At 43.2% G+C, this 24326-nt stretch overlaps 1 protein-coding gene across 1 annotated transcript in view; it reads right to left on the bottom strand.

Moving 5' to 3' along the window:
- Positions 1–4996: 4996 nt before the first annotated feature.
- GUCY2F (guanylate cyclase 2F, retinal) overlaps positions 4997–24326 on the bottom strand; it is a 96105-nt gene continuing 76775 nt past the window's right edge. The window contains exons 13-18 of the mRNA XM_006071580.3: positions 23572–23764; positions 19165–19339; positions 15141–15239; positions 11932–12026; positions 5252–5340; positions 4997–5158 (exon numbers count right to left, since the gene is read on the bottom strand). Of these exons, the coding sequence (XP_006071642.2) occupies positions 5071–5158; positions 5252–5340; positions 11932–12026; positions 15141–15239; positions 19165–19339; positions 23572–23764 (739 nt within the window). The 3' untranslated portion in view covers positions 4997–5070. The remainder of the gene's footprint in view (positions 5159–5251; positions 5341–11931; positions 12027–15140; positions 15240–19164; positions 19340–23571; positions 23765–24326) is intronic.

The following is a 24326-nucleotide window of genomic DNA, read 5'->3' as shown; positions in this document are numbered from 1 at the left end:
GACTAGCAGGCTAGACAAGGTAGGCTTGGCTGGTATGCTGGACTACAGAAATACCAAGGAGGGAACTAAAGGGTAGATAGGATTAGATCCAGAGCTAGCAATCACACTCTTAATCTTATGGCTCAGTAAACACCATGGCTGGTCAGTCCTCACTTTACATGTTCAGCCCAGGGACTAGACAGTTCCTAGGGTTAAAGCACTAGACTATGTCTAGGAGAATCCTGATCCATAGTGCCTACAGGTGCAGCCTTATTGTCCCTCCCTTGCCCCCCCAATCTTTCCATATTCATAGAAGAGGGCAGTTGCACCTCCTCTAGAAGTCAAGTCATGTTTTGAGTTGATACTTTTCTTTGAAACTTCCCTTAGGCTCTGCCTCTTTCTAGAAGCCTTAAAAGTTCAGCTTTGGACTGACCCTTTTCATCGGTAGAGGATGATATGTCATGTCTCTTCCTCCTCTGCCATGTCTAGAAAAGGGGATTAGAAACTCAGTTCAAGGAGATTGAAAGGCAACTTGAGCCTTTTCTGCATCCTCTTGAAGAGCTTTAGCATAGTAAATAGACCACCCCGAGGCTGGGAGAAGTGAGCTTCTGTGAAGAGAGAAATAGTCCAAGGGTGCTTTGACTGAAGACTAAGGGAAAACTGCTGGGAAGAGCTTTTGACTCTAACCTCAGATTTAGGGTGAGTTGATAATGGAAAAATTAAATATTAGTGAGAAAGGTATCAAATTATACCTTAGGCATTTCTTTCTTTAAAAAGGCTTGTTCTAAAAGAATTAACTGCTTTACTAGCTGATATGTTTGGGTTCAGCTGTTTTAATAAAGAGATTATTTTTTATAATAAAAGAGAGGAAAAGCTTGCTTAACTATTTTAAACATGCCTGTGACTTAAGCCTTATTGCTTCAATCCATGTGACTGTGGCAAGCCACTGCCAACAACCCCTTGAAAGTAGACTCTGGAAAACTAAAAGCAGAAAGTAAAAACAAATGTTCAGAGGGATTTATTTTAAGGGCAGGGTGGGCTTGAAAGGCAGGGTGGGCAGGAAAAGGGAAGGAAAGTACCACACTTTAAGGGAATTGCTCGAGTCAGTCTATGACTTCTATATCTTTTACCCTGACAGTATCTCTTACCTCTCTCTGCTCTGTCAATGTTCAGAATGTGACCATGAGACCCAGTGAGCTACTTATCTAGCAAGGACAATTCAATTATGTTACCTAAATTCTCCTTACTTAGACAAGAAAAGAGACCATGACAGTTTTGGAAAGATTTTGAGTAATAAAGGATCAGAAAACAAAGGAACTTCTTTTCAGCCATCAGTTATCCAAACAACACAATTAACCAGATCCTTCTCCCCCCTTCTCCTGCCTATGCATTCCAGCCAACTGAGGTCACAGTGCACTGGGATTCAGATGTATGTTTGCTGGAAGATTTTTTTTTCCTGGCACTAATTTCATAGTATCTGAGTTATAAATTATGCTCATTAAATACTTTCTAGAGATTCAAATGAAATGAAAAAGAAAACAAAGTGCCTCCTACTTTTTTCTGTGAAAAAAGAGACCTTCTTATCTTAGTCCAAGTAGGGCCTGCTATTTTGGAATAACTAAACTTGGAGGTGGTTCTCTGCCTTTCTTTAAGGTTCACATTCATTGTAGTATACATTCAAATGGCCTTTTGGGAATAGATGTATAGTGAGCAAAGCTTATTAAGGTTATTTCCCAGGGGCCCCCTTTCAGTAGAATTAGGCTTGAGTAACCCTAGAGATTGGTCATCCTCAGAGGTAATATTGCTCACTAATTTCTTGCCCAGGCAGATCAATTTGTTGAACTGCAGCAAGCTTTTCCATTGCCTCACCAAGACAAGATTCCAATCATGGAGCCCTTCACTCCTGGGTGGGAGAAAGAGGAAACAGTAAGTATACCTTCCCCATCCTAGGCCTTTCATAGGATTTCAATATGAATGATTCCAACCCTGCAATACCATGCTACTCCACCAGCAGCTTGCAAATTGCTGAACTTTCCTGGATCGTTGAACAAATAAACATCATTACATTTGTCAGGACTGCATAATTACAGTTGCATAATGTTGCTATTAACAAGGTTGTTTTTTTTTTTTTTTTACCAATTTTAACACAAAAGAGGAGGCATATTAATGTACAGGTAATTCTTAATTAACTAATGAGATGTGTCCTAAACATTTATAAGTCAATGATTTAGAGTTTGGAATGCCTTGCTGCATGGAAGCTGTTACATATGTGGTGGTCAGATTTCTAGGCCAGTCCACAAAAGCTGATTTAACCCACATGAAGCAGAGTTGTATTAGCTCTCTGGCGGAGGTCCTAGGTCTTGAGAGCAGAAGGAAAAGCATGCTTTCTTCCCATTCTTTGGGTCCAAGGAAAACCCAAAGCATAAGTTTTGAAAGTAGGGGAATCTAAACAGACTTTCCCATCCTCATACTTGTTTTCACCCTTCTTCCATCTCCTAGGGATTCACTGCTTTTGTCTCGTCCCAAGGCCTCCACTGTGATCCTTCATTCTTCAAAACTTCCAACTTCTTCATTTCTCCTAGTCCACTTGAAAATGAAAGTTCCCAGTCCTCCTGAGCATGAGACTCAGTTCAACTTCATTATAATATTAGATGAATTGCCCCTTCCTCTCCAAAAGGTATGTCTATGGTTTATCTGGGCTTCCCTGGTGGCTCAGATGGTAAAGAATCTGCCAGCAATGCAGGAGACCCGGGTTTGATCCCTGGTTTGGGAAGATCCCCTGGAGCAGAGACTGGCTCCCCACTCTAGTATTTTTGCCTGGAGAATCCCAAGGACAGAGCAGCCTGGCAGGCTGCAGTCCATGGGGTTGCAAAGAGTTGGACAAGAATGAGCAACACTTAACTAATGGTATATCTAAGAGGAGGCTTGTCAATCCCACATGAACCACAGTTGATGAAATTTAAGGGAAAGTAAACAGATAAAGTAATAACCTCGAGGAAGTTTTAGGAAATGGTAGATATTGGAGGACAAGAGGAAGGAGCTATAGTAGAGAGCAGGGCACAGACTGAAAGGCAAGTCCTGTAGTCAGTTCACCAAAGTTATACCCCCTTTCTCAGGATCTTTCCTCCCACCCTGTCTGACACCACAGTGCTCTCTCCTCAATGGCTCCCATGGTCTTGCAGGTCTTTAATAAGTTGGGTCTATCTCACTAAGGGTCAATCTGAAAAGTCATAAAAAGTTGGAAACATTCTGGAATAAGTGGTGTTACTGGGTGACAGCAACATAGAACATTTAATGAGAGGTAAGTGAAATGTCTGGGAACTCTTGGATTTAGGTCAAGCCTTCTAAAATTTATTGGGGCTGCTCTTTTTGAGGATTTTGTGATTTGCACAACCTGACAAGGCCATTGTGGTCAATTAACATGCTAATTAAAGCCCAGGTGCTAATGAGTGTGTGCCTGCTCAGTCACTAAGTCGTGTCCGACTCTTTGCAACCCTGTGGACTGTAGCCCACCAGGCTCCTCTGTTCATGGGATTCTCCAGGCAAGAATACTGGAGTGGGTAGACATACCCTTCTCCAGGGGATCTTCCCAACCCAGGGATAAAACTCATATCTCCTGTATTGCAGACAGATTCTTTACCACCGAGCCACCAGGGAAGCCCATGCTAATGAGGCCAGTGGTCAAATTCACTTTTGAGCCAATTGGCTTCAATCTGTCCCATAGACTCACAGCCCACAGCATCTTCCCCTCTAGCAAGGGGACCCAGATGAGTGAGTGTAAATGGCCTCAGTCACACCCAGCTGCAATGCTGGGAAAGCGCTACCCAGCACACAGCCAATGATGGTAAGCCTGCTGCAGTGTTTTCTGCTGCCAACTCCAACACATTCTTAGGAATGCATAGGTTCTTGTACAGTACCTCCAATGCCCATGCCACCCTACCCAAGGGAAAACCCTTCAAGAGCTTCCAAACCCTTTTCTGCTGTGAGAGAGAGTCAGAGAGACAGAGACCAGTTGCTTATCTGCTTGTACTGGTCATCAGAAAAGAACAGAGCCCAGGCCCAGGTAGCAGGGTGGCAGAGGGTGGTGCAGGCTACAGGGCAGCCATGTGCTCAGTATAGAAGATTTCTGAAGCATAAATGTTATAACTCAGAGAGAGTACCTGTGATCATCACAGAAATGAGGATACCTTGGCTTTCTTAGGAGAAAAGCAGTTATCAATGGCGGACAAAGTCAACAGAGGCCACTGGGAATAGAGGAAGTGTATGGCCTTTGGTCGTTGTGTAGCAGCTAGAATTGTGATTATTCTGGAACACGTTAAAAAGACAAGGAAACAGGAGTGTGTGGAGATGCTGTAACATTTACTTTAGAATCTTGTGATTTCCAAGGCTATGTGGAGGGAGAGATGGTCTGAGGGTCAGTGTCTCCATGAAAGAAGGAATAAGAAAGCAAGATAAGAGAAGAGACACTGACAGGACCCCAATAAGGCACTGGAGTCCTCCGAGAGAGATACATGGGGGAGAATCCTTGATAATTGGTCTGTTGTTTTTTGCTTGGAAATGATACCCTTCTTGTCAGGGAGGAGAGATGAAGGAAATTGGCCTGAATTCAAGCCAGGCAGTTAAGAAGTTGCCAGTCTTATTTTGGTTGGCAAGACCAACCTCAGAAGCAATCGGGCAGGGCCGCCAGAGTAAAGGACATAAGCATCTTGCTGCGTGGCTTAGATAGAAGAGTATCTCTAAAGGCCTAAGGTGGCTCACCATGTGGCCCAGGTGCTGGACAATGAGAGAGTTGGGTGCACCTGCCTGAGAACTGGATAACTAGGCCAGCCTTGTTAACATTCAAACACTTTATCAGCACAGGAGGCAAGGATCTCTCTCAGGCTGGGGCAGCCAACCTCCCTCTGAGGCAGCTCGCTCTGCAACAGGCCTCCTCACAAGGTTTTTGCACAACTCAGGGGAGCTTGGAATTTCGCCAGCTCCATCACACTCTGCCCACAGAGTGTAGGCTGACACTGGCACCCATGCCAAAGGGAGCCCCAGCTTTGAAAGTCTGGCCAGCTTCTGGGCTCTGTTTCCCGGCTGGCCATTACCTTATGGCTTGTTTCTCACCAGCTGCTTTTCTGCTTTTCTTCTTTGGAAGGCTGCAATCTCTACTGGTTGAAGGCCATGGCCCACTTGCCTGTGGAGCAGGAGCAACACAAAAATAGTTAGCGAAGAGGATGTGGCAGAGAGGGGCATGGGAAGACGCTAATTAAGTGTGATCTCCACTTACCCATCTTTGCCCACTGGTGGGGGCACAGGAAGGGGCTTCGTGAAGCCCTTTTTCCCAACTAGCCAGAAGGTCTCTTCTGTGCCTTTGCCCTTATTAGAGAAAAGATAGAAAATCTTAAAGGTACTATAACCAATTTTTCTAAAGAAGTCTTTCTGGTCAATAGGAATGGAATGTCTACAAACATTCCATTTGGCTCAGAAACTGCCTCTGCTTTCCCCTTGTCCCCACTCCCTGGCATCTTCCTTCCAATACGGCTTCTTTGTCATATATACCCAAGGCTCAGACATGGAAATGGCAACCCAGTGTTCTTGCCTGGAGAATCCCATGGAGGGGGGGGTGGGGGGGTGGGGAGCTGGTGGGCTGTGGTCTATGAGGTTGCAAAGAGTTGGACATGACTGAGCAACTAACACACACACACACACACACACACACACACACACACAGACAAGCTCCATAGGCTGCCACCGCAGCTAGATGAAAAGCAAACAGCATTTCAAGTTGTCATCCAGATGTTTGCCTACCCGCCGCCACACAGCTCCATCTTTGGGAATATGTGGCTGTTTTGCTTCACAGTTGCCAAAGAACTGTATGTTCAATCGAAGATTTTGTCTGTCATTTTTGCCCTGATCTTTTGGCATTAGTCAACCCGTTGTCTTTTGTATCCAGAGTACAAACATTCAGAGTCTACCTCCTCCCAGCCTTCCACCATCCAATGGCTCTCACAAAAACCAAAAAGGGAATAAAAATGGAAAGCACACCATGCAACTTGGTTCTTAAGCCCAGGGCATCCTGGCTGCTTTGAGAAGTCTGCATTCTGCAGTGTTTCTTTTCTTCCTGCCAAGGGAGTCTTACAGGTAGAGAGAGACCCCAGGGAGGCCTCCACCTACAGCCCCACTAGTCGATTGTCAAGAACCACAGGTCCGAGAAGAGAAAGCAAATGTAAACTCAAGTTCATTGCCCCAGAGCCTGAGTGATGACTTCAAAAGAGCCACATTTTCTGCCCCTGCCCTACCATCCCCTCTTCTTCAATCAGTCCTCCTCAACAACATGGTTCTCTCCCCTCATTTCAATTCTGTTTTGTCTGTCCTCCCAATTCCCCCAATCCATAAGGGGAAAATGTGTTTACTAAGACTGAGAAAAGTATGGGATGTGTTTCCAACTCATTAATCTGAAATATGGTCTCATTCTCAGCAGATCTTATTTGGAACAGTTCTAAATTGCTTAACTTAGAAAGAGACACTGATGTATAGAACAGTCTTATGGACTCTGTGGGAGAGGGAGAGGGTGGGAAGATTTGGGAGAATGGCATTGAAACATGTATACTATCATGTATGAAACGAGTCGCCAGTCCAGGTTCGATGCACGATACTGGATGCTTGGGGCTGGTGCACTGGGACGACCCAGAGGGATGGTATGGGGAGGGAGGAGGGAGGAGGGTTCAGGATGGGGAACACATGTATACCTGTGGCAGATTCATTTCGATATTTGGAAAAACCAATACAATATTGTAAAGTTTAAAAATAAAATAAAATTTAACTTAAAAAAAAAAAAGAGATTCCAATTAGGTTTGCCCCTTTAAATATCAAATCCATTATTCTCTATTTTGTATCACATGTATTCATCCCTTAACAATCATAACAACAACCATAATAATTATTAGCATATTTAATTGCAGAATCTCAAAACTTTTCACAAATATTTGGTTCAAGACTGAGCGAGCCCTCTATGAGGAAGAGAACACCACAACAGCCCAACCTCCCTGAACAGACAGCCAACCCACCCTAAGCTCACATAATTGAACTATGTGGGACCAGAAGAAGTGAGCAACTTGAAAATATGCTCATATCACTCATTCTTAAATTTATTTCACCCTCATAGTGCCTGGGCTGAAAATACAGAGATGGATCTGTCCTCAAGGAGCTCACAGTATAGTTAAATAAAAACAACTATCAGGCCATGTCTTGGGCCCTAAACAGAAGCCCAACTCTTCTGCCTTTTAAGCAGTTTCTTTTCCTCACAGAATCTAGTTCAGCATCTCATATAGAATAGGTGCTCAATAAACAGAGACTATTCCATTCGCTGGCACTCTAATCCCTTGAGTATTTGGAATACTCATGGTGTCATTGGACCTCGCTTTGGTAAAACATACTCTCAAAACTTGACCCCAAGCCCCAGCCATAGTCTACTGTTTTTCTTGAGCTCTAGAAGCTATCAGGACAGCATGCCAATACCCAAGGGAACTTTTGCAGATGCCAGGACTGTGCAGATATTTGGGTGAGTCCTGGGACATGCTGGGATGCCAAAACTAATGGTTGCAAAATAGAATGGGAGTGTTATGGACTCAGGCAAGCTTCCAAATCAAAGAATATGCTGGGGAGTTCCAGGGGTGCTCTGAGGTTTTGGAGCCCATCCAGGAGAATTCTTAGAATCCTAGCTCTCTGTTTACCCACCCTACTCCAAAATCCTGCTGAAAGGAGAGAGAGAGATTGGGGAAACAAGTAAGCAACAACTAAAGCCTAAAGCGAACTCTTTGACTCAGCATCAATCCCTAGGCAGTCCCAGAGATCTCCCAAATAATAGCACCTTCCTTTGGCCCGACACTTTTAAGACATCTCCTGTCTTATTTAATCCTCATAAAAACTCTGGAAAACAGGTTTATTATTAACTTCATTCTGCAAATGGGGCCCTTGTTTATGATTATAAAATGACTTGGCATAGGTGGGACTTTGATCCCAACTCTGCTAGACTATAAACTTTATTTATTTTTTACTATGATTTTCTATATTTTATTGAGGTGGAATTAACACATAACATAGTGAAGGACAGGGAAGCCAAGTGTGCTGCAGTCCATGGGGTCGCAAAGAGCGACTGAGCGACTGAACAACAAACAATTATGTTAGTTTCAGGATCACAACAATAAGTCTAGTTAACATGTAGACTCCAAAGTTTAAATGTTCTTCCCTCTCCACTGTATAGCTTTTCCCACACACTGGAGTCAAGGGGCAGGTCTAGCGACCAAAAAGCAACTGTTGGTAATTTTAAAGCTTGTGATTAATGAGCTTCCTGATAATCACAGGTCAGAAGAGGCCTCTATGTTGAGAAATGGAAGCACAGGGAAGATGAAGTTGCTTGTCCAATGTCACATGTTGAGTCATCGATGGGACAAGAATTACAGACCAGACCTTCTGACCATCATGACTCTGTCAATGCAACTTCATTACTTCTTAGCTCAATTGCTGGTGTGTAAATGTCCACCTCTGGCAAAGACAACAGAAACCACCTGAGAACAACCATTTGGGAAAATTTTTTTAGAATGTAAATCTACCTGAGACACCCTGGCAAAAGCATGTGATAAGCCTAGACATATACAAAGTCTCAGCAAGGAGCTTCAAACTTGTCAGGAAAATGATAAGTGAAGCAGGACTCATTCATGTAAGAGAAGAGGTAATAAGATGATTTATCACCAGGCTTGATAGAAAAATACTTGGAGAAAAATACTGCAAAAAACAGAAATAGCCAGTTAAGCACTGATGATTTTTGTGCCAGTGTGGTAGCTCAGCTGGTAAAGAATCTGCCTGCAATGCAGTAGACCCTGGTTTGATTCCTGGGTCAGAAATATCCCCTGGAGAAGTGATAGGCTACCCACTCCAGTATTCCTGGGCTTCCCTGGTGGCTCAGACAATTAAGAATCTGCCTGCAATGCGGGAGACCTGGGTTCAATCTCTGAGTTGGGAGGATCCCCTGGAGGAGGGCATGGCAACCCACTCCAGTATTCTTACCTGGACAATCCCCATGGACAGAGGATCCTGGTAGGCTATAGTTCATGGGGTCGCAAAGAGTTGGACACGACTGAGCAACTAAGCACAATACAAGAGGGGGTTGGAGTGGACAGTGGGACAACTTCCTAGAGAGCATGAGCTTCTCATCTCTCAATGTGTTTTCTAAGCTTCCTTATTTTGGTGTCTCTCTTTGTACCCCTCACCCACCCAATTACTCAACTGCTCTGTGTTTTCTTCTCTCAGCCAATCCAGCCCACATCTTTGATCCCACTAAGAGAAACAACGTAAAGCGTCATCACTCCAATGGAGAGGGGATGGGGTTGGCGGGGGAGAGTGTTGTTGATGATGGATCCAAGCCTTGAGCTTAAGAGAAGACGCTCTGATGGAGGAATTTTAAGCTTCAGCCAGCTGGAAGGAGAGGATGTTTTTGGCCATCAACTTTGAAATCACACCTGGCTCCCCATCAAATGTGGTCCTTCTGAGCCATGTACTAGAGCAATTCGTGCTTTCCAGCAGCACAGAGTGGATGAGGGGTGGAAATGTTGAAACAGAGTTTCTGAAGTGTGCTGAAATATATTGCATATCCTCAAGGGACAAGGAATCCTCTGTCCCCCAGTCCCTACTAGGTGATAGTCAATATCTTTCCCTGGTGGGGAGATGGAGGCTCAGAGACAGAAAATATCTCCCCTCTTCTTCCTTCCTTCCTTTGGGTCTTACTTCCCATCCTTATCTTTCTTCTCACTGGCCCTTCCTTTCCCCTGGGGCACTCTCACTTCTTCTCTCTCAGTATTTCCCTCTCAATCTCTCTTCCTCAGGAAGCCCTTGATAACCCAATAACCAAGGCCTGATGTGGCTGGCCTTAGGGGGCAGCCTCTCGCTGCCTCTTCCTCCACATTCCCTGGGATACGGGAAACTATGAAGTTGCAAAGGGCCCTTTTGAAGTAGTCCTGCTTTTGTCTGTGAACCACCCAAAGTTGTGATTACTCCTAACCAGTATGGGGAGAGGCAATAAAAATTGGTGGGGGGGAGGCAGTGAAGGCATATTTTTCCTTTTCAGTTGCATAAAGTGGCACCTCTTCAGTCCTTAAGTTCTCTCTTAAATGAGAGAATTTGTGTCTAGTACCATAGGGAGGCAAGCACTTCAGGAAACCAAGCCACCTTTGTCCTCCTCTGCCGAGAAATGACCAAATATATAGAGGGATCACAAAAGCCTTGGGTGACTTGATTAATTTCCCATGTAATATCGCCACCCCATCATATCTTTGTGTTCTCTGCAGAGGTGGGAAAGAAACCTCTATCCCCTAATAAGTGATCCATTCCCCCTGCTAGAAGACATTAAGGATCTATTGGAAGGGACAATCTAGGATTAGCCATAGAAGGAACTAACTGATCAACTATAATCAGGCCTTTCAATCTTTGACTTCTGAAATTCCTTTATATGTAAATTGCAACTATCTGGGGAAGGCATACCAGTGACAGAAACAAATTACACATCACTCAGTGCCCAGATTTTGCTTTGCCGGAGATGTGGGCTTCCTTGATGGCTCAGACAGTAAAGAATCTGCCTGCAATGAAGGAGACCTGGGTTCGATCCCTGGGTTGGGAAGATCCCCTGGGAAGAAGGAATGGCAACTCATTCCAGTATTCTTGCCTGGAGAATCCCCATGGACAGAGGGGCCTGGTAGGCTATAGTCCATGGGGTCACAAAGAGTCAGACATGACTGAGCAACTAAACACAGAGCATAGTCACTGAGAAAACAATTTTCATGCACAATGGTAACATAGAAAGACTACTAGGGCTTCCCCGGTAGCTCAGTGGAAAAGAATTTGCCTGCCAATGCAGGAGACATGGGTTCGATCTCTGGTCTGGGAAGATCCCACAAGCAGAAGGGCAACTAAGGCCATGTACCACAACTACTGAGCCTGTGTTCTAGAGCTGGGGAGCCTCAACTACTGACCCCACATGCCCTAGATCCCATGCTACACAAGAGAAGCCACCGAAATGAAAAGCCCACATGCTGCAATGAAGAGTAGCCCCAACTCGCCACAACTAGAGAAAGTGACAAAGACCTAGCATAGCCAAAAATAAATAAATAAACATTATTATTAATGAAGGAGAAGTCAGGCTTCCTGGGTTATGGCTTGACTCTGCTATCAATTGACTATGTAACCCTGATCAAATTATTTTACCATTTTGGGCCTTGGCTCTTCATCTGAAATTTGAAGGAGTTAAATGATCAAATCTCTAGAGTCTCTTACAGTTGGGACCACCTGGGGCCCTAGGGCCATCCAGAGGAAGATGAAAAGAATCCAGTGGAAATGGTGAAAAAGAAAAAGAGATATTAGTCTAATCCTGAATCCTAGATCAAGTGATAGTCCTCACAAAGAAAAGGTGCTGTTTGTCTTTCATCAGAACTGACTTCATTCTTCCTGGTCCTTGGGGAAATAGATATAGCTTCTCTGTACACAGGGGATCAATGTTGTGGATTAAAAATGCAAAAGGAGGGCCACCAAGCCAATGGACAGAAAATCCAAACTCTCCAGTAGTGTAGTTTATTGAACAACACCTGGCACTGCCAGATATTAAATGAGATGGAAGTTAGACAATGTAAATAATAATGCAAAAATCTGGGCAATTTTTTAAGAGAGAAAAATGCAACTCACAGTCTGAAAAATGCAGAGGGAATCTTAACGATACTTATCACTGCAGCCATATTTTAAAGAGATGAAAACTGAGGCAAAGGGAATGATCTTTGCGGAACCGCACATGGAATTGAGAATTCTGCCCGAATTACAGCTCTGAGTCTCAGACACCCAGATAAACTCTTTCAGCAGACCATGACCTCTCCAGAAGCAGGTGTGTCCAAGTGGTTTGACTCAAAAAACAAAAGGACATTATACCTTGAGCTCTGTTCTTCCTCGAAGCTCCACTTCATAGCCTTCACCCAGGGTTCGAAGAATTGTCACTGTGCTATGACTGACATGAATGCGATAAGCTGTAAAAGCAAGAGAGGCATGACTTTGGGTCCTTTCAGGTAAAATCAGTGAGAGGATATTAATGTCATAAATGCTCCCACTTCTAAATGGACAAGACCCTAAGCAAATTCCCTGAGAGAGAGAGTACGCTTTAGTTAGGGTTTCACAGGAGGAGGTAAGGGGAAGGAATGGTCTTCCTCACCAGGCCCAAATAAAGCATTAGCTGTAGCACCTATCAGCCTCCTAGACACTATCTCAGATTAAAGACCATGCAATAGAAATGACTGAGATGAAGAAAACAGCAACCACTACTTGCCCTCAGCTGAAACGTGACCTCCTCTGAGGGAAGTTACAGTCTCACAGGCTGCTGCTGGGGCTGAACCCTCAAGGTTGGCATATCCTACTTAAGAGACAAAAGGGTATCTTTTCCATACACATCCATCCAACTACCTTTCAACACTGCTGTACTTAAAATGAGACATCAATGAGAAATGTCCCAAGACCTCTGCCAACATTGTGTGGTGACTACATCTATAGCTGTCTTTTTGGCAGATGCCTCTAGCTGTGTACACACATAAATGAATGATTTTCCAACTAATACCAACTTAGGATAAGAGACTGGGGAACTATGACTACAACGTCTATTCAGAAATTAAGTGTAATTCTTTGGTGAAGAGCAATCATTTAACTGAGGTAGGATCCTTAACTGTCCTGAAAACTGTCTTCCCGTGAAGTAAGATCTTGTTCAGGCTGAGTAGTCAATAAAAGTCCAAGACAGTTCAACACACACCTGAGAAAGTATTGAGGCTGGCCAAAAAGTTTGTTCGGGTCTTTGCATAAGATCTAGTGGAAAACTTATCGGCTAACTTAATAATTCTTTTTCTTTCATTTATTATTTTTTGTTGGAATATAATTGATTTACAATGTTCCCAATAATTCTTTTAGAATCCGAGTACAATCCGAGTAGCATGGCATGAGTGAAAAGAACCGCAAGAAATTTCTGCTGTCTTCTACAATGACTTTCCTTCTCTTGACAGCTCAGTATTGTCATTTGTGTCTTCATCACTACTTCATGGCCATCCCCAAACCTCCACTCCAAATGGTTCTAAAAAGTCACCTAGTGTGTCCGTAGCTAGCACTATGTGTGACATTCCACTAGCATCTAGTCATGAGGGAATATCTCAATAGAATAATCCTACTGATGGGGAACACACAGTTCAACACAGAAAGATAGCTGATTCCAACCACCATTCAGTCGTGTGGCAAGGAAGATCACTCCAGGGCTGGGTCACTACTCACTTCCATTTCAGAATCAGTAGATTCAACTGAGCTTAAAAGAGGTGTTGATGAAACTGATTTTTTAAAAATAGACCTATGATGCGTCCTAATCTCATATCCAACACGAACTTAGAAGCTACCTCTTTACAGGTCTTCAGTCAGGAGTAGCACTTAATGTCATGTTTCAGTCACAGTCATTAGTTTCCAGAAAAGCACTCTAACCAGTTTCTGTAGTACAGAAACTACATATGTATACTTCTCTATATCCCTCACAATGCCTTCCTTACAGAGTCAGTGCTTCATATACATCTGCTGTGCATGATTCACTCCATTTTCTACTTCCCATCTGATCACTGGACAAGGTGCTGACTGAATCTGAAAATCCACTTTCTGCTCTCAGCTCTGTATTTCCAACATGAAATGTGTGGAGTTTCCCTAGTGCAGACCAGAATATGACTTCACTGTTCTACAGGCTTACATCAGTCCAGAGTACTGTGCCAGTTTCACTTCCTCCTGGGTTGCACTTCCAGAGCAAAGTTATATGCATGCAGCAGTTCCTGGATGACTACTCCCATGGCCTCTGCCATGTCTACGACATTTGAAGACTTTGCCAGATGTCAGAAAATTTATTCTGACAACAGCTTCTAAGTTCCGTGCTGCCTCCTTTATCATGGCTGCACGGGCTAGATTGACTAAGACTGGACCTATTGTACAAGTCTGTTTCGGCACATGAGTGATGAGACATGGGGTCAGACAGGGCACCACCCACTGTGATATAGGCCACCATATCATCAGGGACTAGGTTGCATACACTGCTGAAGTTTGAGAAGAGCTTGTCTTGCTTAGTAGCTGTCAGAGCCAGGGCTGCTAAGGGCTTAAGTGATTTTTTCTAATATGTAATCCATGGAAACTGTATATAAAATATATTGTTGTCTCTTTTTTTATACTAGCTTGAATAAATCACTTTGCCTAACTATGATATAGGTAAAGCACATTGTGATTCTGACATTGCCTTAGGAGTGATAGGAAATACACAAGAAAGTGTTGCCAGCCACAGACAAATGGCATAATGGTTTGTATAGTTTTCTTCTCAAAGCAATGGGGGAGAAATGGCATCTTTGATACCATACCAGGTTTGATAGAAGCTAAGAGTTTTATATACAGGCAAGTTGAAATTATTTCAGAATTCTAAGCTCCTCAGATTGAAGCATTATTGCTAGCTAAATTTGAGGGTGCTTTGATGAAGCCAGAACTCCTGGGGTCCTAACTAGTTCAAAAGAGGACTAAAGCAGGAAACATCAGCTGGTTGGGAGGTAGTTGACTCTGGGTGTGTCTCTACAAACTAGTTGAAGAAACAATGTTGATGTATGGCAAAACCAATACAATATTGTAAAGTAATTAGCCTTCAATTAAAATAAATAAATTTAAATTAAAAATTTAAAAAAACCCTCAATATTCAGAAAACTAAAAAAAAAAAAAAAAAATGTCAGTGCCTTTCCTGTTTCTTTTTTCAGTATGATGCCCACAAACCCACAAGGCTGGCCAATTTTTTCCTTTACCCAAAGGATTTTGTTGTTGTTGTTTTGACCAAATTGCTGGCTGTTTCAGTGTCACCTAGCTACAGCTTCATTTCTAAAACAAGAAAGGTACATGCTCAATCCAACATCACCCCCTACTGGTTTGCCATTAGAGACAAAAACCTGTGTGTTACATCCCCTTAAGATTCTCAAATTACCTTTTAATAATTCTTTGAAACATTCAAACATCTCTCTGCTCTCTTTCCCCTCTCTTGAGGAAGAATCACTTTCCCAGTAGCAGGAGATTACCATCCCATTCATCCCTCTAGAGGTACTCACGTAACCCTGTTGATTCCATCCGAGAAGCTGTGTTCACAGTATCTCCAAACAAGCAGTATCTGGGCATAGTGAGGCCCACCACTCCAGCAACAACCGGCCCTATAGAGGAACACAGGTAATCAGGATTATAGTCAACAGGTATGACTCCAATGCTAATAGAGGGACACTGCCAAGGGAAGGAATGTAGCTACATGAAAGAATAAAGTTGCCAGTAAATAGCTCTGGGACTCTGAAGGAAGTCTTTTGGTGAGTAATGCATTCTTTGCCCTACAAGAAAACAAATTTATGACAATGCAGAAATGATTACCCTTCTGATTGATGCCTTTGTTCCAAGTAACAGTTACACCCAAGATGCTTATATCTGTCAGTAGGGACAACCAAGCATTAAACCCAATCAGGAAAGCCTGGGCAGGGATTCAGGATCCGAGCATGTTTGTTTCAAGGGAAAAATGTGAGTCTTTCTTGTGCCTTAGGGTTGGAAGGAGGTATCCAGGGGGCTATCTGTCTCCCAAATTGTGTCTATAAAGAGAATTATTGCTAAGACAGTTGGAAAATCTGAAAAGAAGTATAGTTGACATTCAATCATTTGTGTTAGGGGCATGGAAAGTGAAAAGTGAAGTCACTCAGTCGTGTCTGACTCTTTGCGACCCCGTGGACTGTAGCCTACCAAGCTCCTCCATCCATGGGATTCTTCAGGCAAGAATACTGGAGTGGGTTGCCATTTCCTTCTCCAGAAGGGTAGTATATACAGATAATCTGAGAATATTTTCTATTTGCCCTAAGAATGGTTTTTGCTTTTACATTTTAATACAACCATGCTAAGTGTTCAGAGAATGAACATTACTTGAAAGAAATTTCAGCAACCATACTGAAAATCTAGTTCAAAAAGATCTAGAAATGTCTCCAACTTCACCTTTCTGGTCTCTGTTCTAAGTGAAAATTGTTCAGCATTATCTTTTTGCTGTTTCCTGAGTTAGAGAAGGGCTTCCCTGGTCACTCAGATGGTAAAGAATCTGCCTGCAATGCGAGAGACCTGGGTTGGGAAGATCCCCTGGAGGAGGGCATGGCAACTCACTCCAGTATTCTTGCCTGGAGAATCCACATGGACAGAAGAGCCTGGCAGGCTAAGTCCATGGGGTCGCATAGAGTCGGACACGACTGAGCAACTAAGCATGCACACACAAAATAATTATTTTTGCTCTAAAAAATTCCTTCTGAACATTCATTTGTAAGAATAAAAGTTAAAAAAAACTACAAAAGTTATGTTTCATATTATAATTCATGTCTCACCCATTAAGAAGCATTCACTGAGCACTGAACTAGGCACCAAGGGGAATAAAAAAGAAATGTATCATATAGCCTCAGTTCTGTAGGAATTTAGAGCTTAATTGAAGAGAGGAGACTACCAAACCAGAAGCAATTAAGCAACAATCCAAGACAATATATGGTTGAGGCAAGATAAATGGTACAGGCAGAAGTGCTCTAATAGTTTAGAAAATAGGAGAGGGGTTGCTTATTAAGGCTTTGTTCAGTCCAAAAAGATCCAATGGAGAAGGTAGGATTTGATTTAGATCTTCATGAGTGAGTTGGATTTGAGTGGGAGAAAAGGGACAAAAATCAAAGGTTTGTGGTTGGGCTCGAGTTTGGAATTTTGGGAAGCTCTTATAGAAAGCAGTCTGCTTAGTTCAGGTGCCTGGGGAGAAACTAGAGACAAGATTGGCTATTGGGTTGTACAAGATGGTGGACCTTGAATCATTAGAGAATTTTGAGCAGGGAATTACATAATGAAATTTCTTTTTCTTTTTTTCTCGCATCAGTGTATAGAATGCACTGAAAGGGGAGAAAGTAAAACCAGGGAAAACAGTTAAGTGACTATTACAGTAACTCAAGCACAAAGTTGTAAGTACTGGAAAGGAGGTGATGATAGAGGGCAAAAAGGAGTGATAAAAGAGAGACATTAGGGAAGGAGAACCAACAGACATGTTGACTGTCTGATTGGCAACCATGAGAAAATTAGCATGCGGGCCTGGGAACTTATGCTGGTTTGTGGGAAAAGATGACTTGAAGTTTTAGAAATGCAAGATTTGAAGTAATGGTAAATCATCCAAGAAGAGTTGTGCCAAGGGGAGTTGTTGATGTGAAACTGAAGCAGCAATGAGAGATGAAGGCTCCTGTTTAAAAGAAAAGTAATGAAAATCACCTATATGCTAAGCATTTGGGATATAAACATGAGTAAGATCTGGTGCCTGCCATCAAAGAGCTTATAGTCTAATAAGCTAGCAAGCAAGGATACATTGTGATGATAACTATGAAAAGGATGGACAGAACGAAGCGAGAGTGGAAGCAAGAAGATACTATGGCAGTGATCCAGGCAAGAGATGCTGGTGGCCTAGACTTGAGTAGTGAGAGACAAGAAGAGACAAGACAGAATCAAGAAATATTGAAAAGGTAAAATGGAAATATTGAATGTAAATATTGAAAAGGTAAGACTTAGTAATTGGCTGAATGGTGAAGATCAGGGTGAGGGCAGAGTCAAGGAGGATGACTCTCAAGACGAACTGGAATAACTAGGTGAATGGTAGGGACACCAACTTAAATAGAAAATAAATACAGGAAGAAGAGATCATTTATATGGGTAGAAAGTCACTCTGTTTTGGATGTGTTGGTCTGATGTCTGTGTGGAACATTCAAATGGAAATGTCAACAGTAAGTCTGATACACAGGGCTGAAGCTTAAGGGAGAAGACGGTGTTGAAGTTGTAGAGTTGGAAGTCATCAGTACACAAGTGGTAGTTAAACCACAGATATGGATGAGATCATCCAGAAGAGCATAGTAGGGGAGAGAAACAGTGGATGAAGGACAGAACCCTGGAGCATATCAATATAGATAAAGACAGAAGGCTTTCCAGGTGGCACAGTGGTAAAGAATCTGCCTGCCAATGCAGAAGTACAAAGGATGCAGGTTCGATCCCTGGATGCAGAAGATCCCCTGGAGAAGGAAATGGCAACCCAGTCCAGTATTCTTGTCTGGTATATTCCATGGACACAGGAGCCTGGCAGGCTACAGTCCCTGAGGTCGCAAAGAGTCGGACACAACTGAGCATGCACACAGACAAAGACAGATGAGATTATCAGACAATGGTAGAAAATGAAAGCCAGTTTGGAGTGAGTTGAGAAATGAATTCGAGGTTAGGACATACAGAGAGCAAGGAGATCACAGCTCGGAGCTTTGCAGAAAATGTGGGAGCAGTTAGAGAGCAGGGATTGCTAAGGGAGCCAGTAAATGAAATGGACAAGAAGCATTCAGAGAGTGAGGAGCAGGTCATAAAAGCCAACTGGGGGGGGGGGAATTGTCAAGAATACCAAGTGCTGCAGAGATAGGGGCAGACTAGGACTGGGAAAAGTGATGAGGGCTGAAGCCAGATGGCAAAGGGGCTAAAGAGGGAGTGGACAGTGAAGAAATGGTGTGATAAATGTCAATCATCCTTCTACAAAATTTGGTAGGAAAGGGATGAATATGATGGGAGAAGAAAAGGGGGCTAGAAGAGCAAAGATAAACAGGAGGTGAGTAGAAGCTAGTAGATGAGAGACCTGAGAAGATACCTGGGAATGTATAAAGACAGATGGAAAGGGCACAATGAAGGGGCATCCTGAAGATGTTCAAGCAAGTGAGGAGGAAGGTGGGAGAATAAATACTCCAGGAGTTGAGACTTCAACGAATTAAAGGAATGATCCTTTAAATACTACATATGCAGGCTGGTCTTGTATCATAAACACAGAGATGTTGGCTCTAACAAGAAAGGTGGACTGGAAGGGTTTGGTACTTAGAACAAGAGCTGCTGCCCACTGGGGTAGGGCAGGTGCTGGAAGGAGAGGAAATAGGGAGATGAAAAGGAATGATGCAGCACTAGACACCTGGATAATCCAGCTGCCAATAATCAGGGAAGAGCTACCCTCTTCCTCCTGTTTCCAGCCTTCCCTTGAAGTGCATAATGTTTTCTCCCACTTTAGCTGCTGGTTGTTACCTGAGTGCAGGCCTATTCGAATCCGGACCGGCACCTCTGGCATGTGCCGCATCTTGAAGGTACCCACAGAGCTGAGGATGTCTAGGGACATGTTTGCAATCTCGGCTGCATGCCTCATGCCATTCCTCTTTGGGAGGCCTGAGGCCACCATGTAAGCATCTCCAATAGTCTCTACCTGGAAATCAGGGGAAATAGAATTAGCAAGTAAATAATGTGTGTGTGTGTGTGTGTGAGCATGCATATATGAGTGCACGTGTGACCTTTCATACAGTTAAAGGGTATGATGGACGCTAAGTGTTCTTCTTGTAAAGCGAGGAAGTCAGAAAGAGGCTCTCAGTGTTTCACAGGCCCGGATGCACAGTAGAATCACTAAGAAACTTCATTTAAAAAACACTGATGTTTAAGTCTTACACCCATAGATTCTACAGTTACTTCTCAGGTTCCTGTCTGGCCCTAGTGAACTATCTGGCTCCAAATAATTCCTGGGGCAAGGGAAAGGGGAAATTTCTGGGACTGTCCATGGATATTCATTGGGGAGCACCCTTGGAGAAGGTGCTTTCCCAGAAAGCATTTCTCTAGACCATTTGGGGTCAAAGAGCTAGGGTAGCTTTAAGGCAAATATAGGGAAAAGGAAAGGAAGGAAGTGAAACAGTCTGTTCCTTCTGCTTTACCTTGCTAATATGACAGTTTTGCAGCTTCCTTAGGTGTGAGAACTGTCTTTTCCCACCAGCTCCCTGTCCTAGCACTACCTCTCTAAGGAGCAGGAGTACTAGCCCTCCACTGCTTTGCAGGTGGCAGTTAGAGCTGGACACCCGTGAATAAAGGTGACTCTCTGCTCCTCATCTTCCCCACAGAAGTGTATCCACCCTTTCTAGTGACTAGTAAGGTGAAGCTTTGCAAGTAAATCCAAAAGATAAGTAAGCTGAAGGGACATCTATGAAATGTGCCAGTCAGACTCTGCTAGTACAAGTTTCCATCCAGTTAAAACTTTATGTTCTCCTAGATTCCCTTAAAAACTAGGAATAAAACTACCATATGACCCAGCAATCCCACTACTAAGCATATACCCTGAGGAAAACAAAACTGAAAAAGACACATGTACCCCAATGTTCACTGCAGCACTATTTACAATAGCTAGAACATGGAAGCAACCTAGATGCCCATCAACAGATGAGTGGATAAAGAAGCTGTGGTACACATATATAATGGACTATTACTCAGTCATAAAAAGGAACACATTTAAGTCAGTTCTAGTAAGGTGGATCAACCTAGAGCCTATTGCACAGAGTGAAGTAAGTCAGAAAGAAAAACAAATATCATATCTTGACATATATATCTATGGAATCTAGAAAGAAGGCACTGATGAGCCTATTTGCAGGGCAGCAATGGAGACGCAGGCATAGAGAACAGACTTGTGGACACACGGGAGGCAGGAGAGGGTGGGGCAAATAGACAGAGCAACATGGAAACATACACACTAACATATGGAAAATAGATAGCCAATGGGAATCTGCTGTATGACTCAGGGAACTTAACCCGGGGTTCTTTAACAACCTAGAGGGGTGGGATGGGGTGGGAGGTGGGAGGGAGGTTCAAGAGGGAGAGGACATAAGTATACTTATGGCTGATTCATGTTGATGTGTGGCAGAAACCAACACAATATTGTAAAGAAATTATCCTTTAATTAAAATGAATAAATTTTTTTAAATGGCCCCAAAAATCTATGTTCTCCTAAATAACTGCACTCACAGGGCGCCATGGTTAAGAGCATGAAACTCTGAAATCACACAGCCTTGTTTAGAATCCCAAATGCACATTTTACAAACTGTGTGGCCGTAGTCACATAACTTTTCCATTCTGTGCTTCAGTATCCTTATCTGTAAAATAGGGATAATGAGAGCACCCACCTCATAGAGTGTTTTAAGGACAAAATAACTTAATAAATGTCAAAGCAATTAAAACCTGCCTGGGGGATGGTAAGTGCCAGCCATTACCATCATCATCATCGCCAAACTGACATGTCTTGAAATAAACCATAGGATTGTGCCTATGACTCAGTTCCAGATAAAATTTAGTACTTGGCAATAGGCTCCACATTATGACTTTCTATAGTGATCCTTTGCACCTATGGGGCTTTGTACTTCAGGATACTTCCACTCAGGGCCTCTCTTACCTGATACAATTTGAGAAAAGGATTCCTGCTCTCAGATAAATAAGCATGCCTGCTCACATAGAAGAAGGCAATGGTACAATGCAAATACTATACGTACGGGAGGGAGAAACTCACTGGCTGGCTATTATCATTGACTGGTGGTTGATCCTTCAGCTTTACCGAGTCAGTCACCCAGGAGACCCCATGGATATGGATGAGAAAATTAGAAGGACAGGGAACATGGGTGCTTCTTGGCCTTGGTGTGACACTGATGTGGGGAATATGGGTTGCATAAACCAGAATAAGGACACAGAAAGGGTAGATGAGGCATAGAAAAGGTCTGGTTAATAGGGTGGTAGTAGGTAAACTGAAACTGAGAACAAATCACCAACTTCATAATTCTGCAGCAGCCTTCTCACTTCCACTTCAGATTATCAAGTGCCAGGGGAGGTGATTCCAATTTTATAGGTAAAGAAAATGAAAACACAAACGGATTTGGTGATCCACCACTGGTTCTATTTTTATTTCCTCTGTACTGTGTTGTTTTTATTAAAAAGGCCTGAATACTTAGATGTAATTTTTGGATTCATATAGCCCTACTCTGTCCTGAAAACAGCCTGCTACCTTCCTATTGCAGCCATGAAGTATCAAAATACCTAACAGCCTCATTCCCAAGACCCCCAACAATTGTCTAAACAATATCAGCTGGATTGATTAAACTTGTGGCTGTGTTACTGCCCACACTGAATCATCTTTGATTTTAATTTCAACTGAATTAGCTTTCAGTGATTTGTTTTTCTCTTCAGGCTGCTTGAATTCAACAAGTTAAGACAGGTAGTCTGATGCCGTGGATTTTTCCTGCACCATGGTTTCCATGTGTGCTTCTTGATTAGTTTGCAGCTTCTGCTGATTGACAGGCATGATGCCTGTTTCTGAGCCCTATTTAGGCAGCTTGGCCTAGCCCTGAGGCTCTCTACTTAACCTGAAAGAGCCCTGTCTAATCTGAGATAGACACACTGCCCTGTGTGTGATTTGAGAATTGGAACCTTTCAGGCTACTGTGAAGGATCCAATGAATGGAGCTACTCATTCTCCAGCTTCAGCTGGGTTCCTGGGACAGAGGAGCTGTCTAAAGTGTGGGATGCCTGGGGCATCTTTTTCCATCACTAAAACAAATTTCGATGTTGCAGACAACATGGACATGTTCCTACACAGCTATGAGATTTTTAGTCATTTTTCTGCCTAGAGACAGGGCAATACATACAATCAAGGGGAAAGAAGCATGGCACCGAAATGAGTGAATATAGTCATCTGTTCTCCACTCACCTTCTGCCACCTTTGATAGAAAGAGTGGAAAGTGACATGCTGGAGGGATCGGGGCAAGTGGGAGCAGCAGGTTGCTGCTGCTGCTAAATTGCTTCAGTCGTGTCCAACTCTGTGTGACCCCATAGACGGCAGCCCACCAGGCTCCGCCGTCCCTGGGATTCTCCAGGCAAGAACACTGGAGTGGGTTGCCATTTCCTTCTCCAATGCATGAAAGTGAAAAGTGAAAGTGAATTCGCTCAGTCGTGTCCGACTCTTAGCGACCCCATGGACTGTAGCCCACCAGGCTCCTCCATCCACGGGATTTTCTAGGCAAGAGTACTGGAGGGGGTGCCGTTGCCTTCTCTGGGGAGCAGCAGGTTACAACCTCACAATTAATCACTTCTTGAGACCTCAGACCACTAGGTGGGCTTTAGGTTACTCTGTAGCAATCCCAGAGAGCCTCAGGTCCAAAGTCGAGTTTCCTCCTGTATAAAAACAGTACCTAAAGGAGGGAACCAAATTTTAACGCCATGTATTATATATACACAAATTTTCCCAAGATGAACTTAGTCATCAACTATGGGCCAAACACTATCACTTCTGTATGCCCTTCCGTGCCTGCCCTGTGGGTACTTGGAAACTGAAGAACAATAATACTTTTTGGTCTCAACCTCTTCTTAGTCCCAGTTCTAGAAAACAGCTCAAAAGAAATCTGACCAGCAATCTCTTGCCATGTTGAGCTTGTTATTTTGAAAAATGTGACATTATATGAATTTTATTTGGCCTTCGTTTTCAAAGGGAGACCAATGGAAGTGGTATACTATTTAAATTTTAATTCCTAAATAACAGCATTCGATAAAATTTCATCCTTCCTTCAATTTTGGAGTACACACAGGTGGGCTTCATATCAAAATTGCTCTCTGGAACATATTGTCTTGCTAAGTGATGTACCTTGTAGACATCATGACTGCCAATGATGGCATCAAAGAGGGTGTACAGGTCATTGAGAAGATCCACCACCTCAATGGGCTCACTCATGGCTGAGATGGTAGTGAAGCCCACAATGTCGCTGAAGTACAAGGTGACCAAATCAAAGCCCTCCGGTTCGACTGTGCAGCCCTTTTTGAGAGATTCAGCAACTGATCTGAAAAGCAGACACAGACATTCCTCAGAGGACACAGGCTTCCCTCCAGGCCACATCTGCTAGAACACAATTTCTCCAAAATTCACTGCCATGTAGGTAAGAAGGAAGAAAATGTCACAGGGATGCAAACACTCATTCTTTCGTTTATTTTACAAACAGATATTGAGTGCTTACAATGTGCCAGGCAATGTGCCAGGTGCTGGAATACATCATTGAGCAGAGTCCTGGTTTGTTCCTTTGTGGACTTTTTCCAACTCTCTATCCTTCTTTCTCTGCTTCCCCCGACCCACCCACTCCACCCTACCTGGGGGCAGGAAATGTTCCCAGGAGGTTGCCTTTGCAGGAAACTAACTTCCCTGATTATCTCCTAGCAGATCATGATAAGGGGACTTGAAAAATTTGGAAACGGTAGCAACACATAGGGCTCTCACTCTAAGGAAGGAAAAGCCTAGAAAAACAACCCAGTTACTTCCCTCTAGGAGCTCAAAAAACTGTCTCCTTTTAATTGGTCAACTTCCAGGTAAAGTCATGAAGTGACAAATAGAAAAACCAAGGCATCAAA

The sequence above is a fragment of the Bubalus bubalis genome, chromosome X (genome assembly GCF_019923935.1).
Source record: "Bubalus bubalis isolate 160015118507 breed Murrah chromosome X, NDDB_SH_1, whole genome shotgun sequence".
Lineage (NCBI taxonomy): Eukaryota > Metazoa > Chordata > Mammalia > Artiodactyla > Bovidae > Bubalus > Bubalus bubalis.
This window is presented reverse-complemented; position numbering and strand designations above follow the sequence as displayed.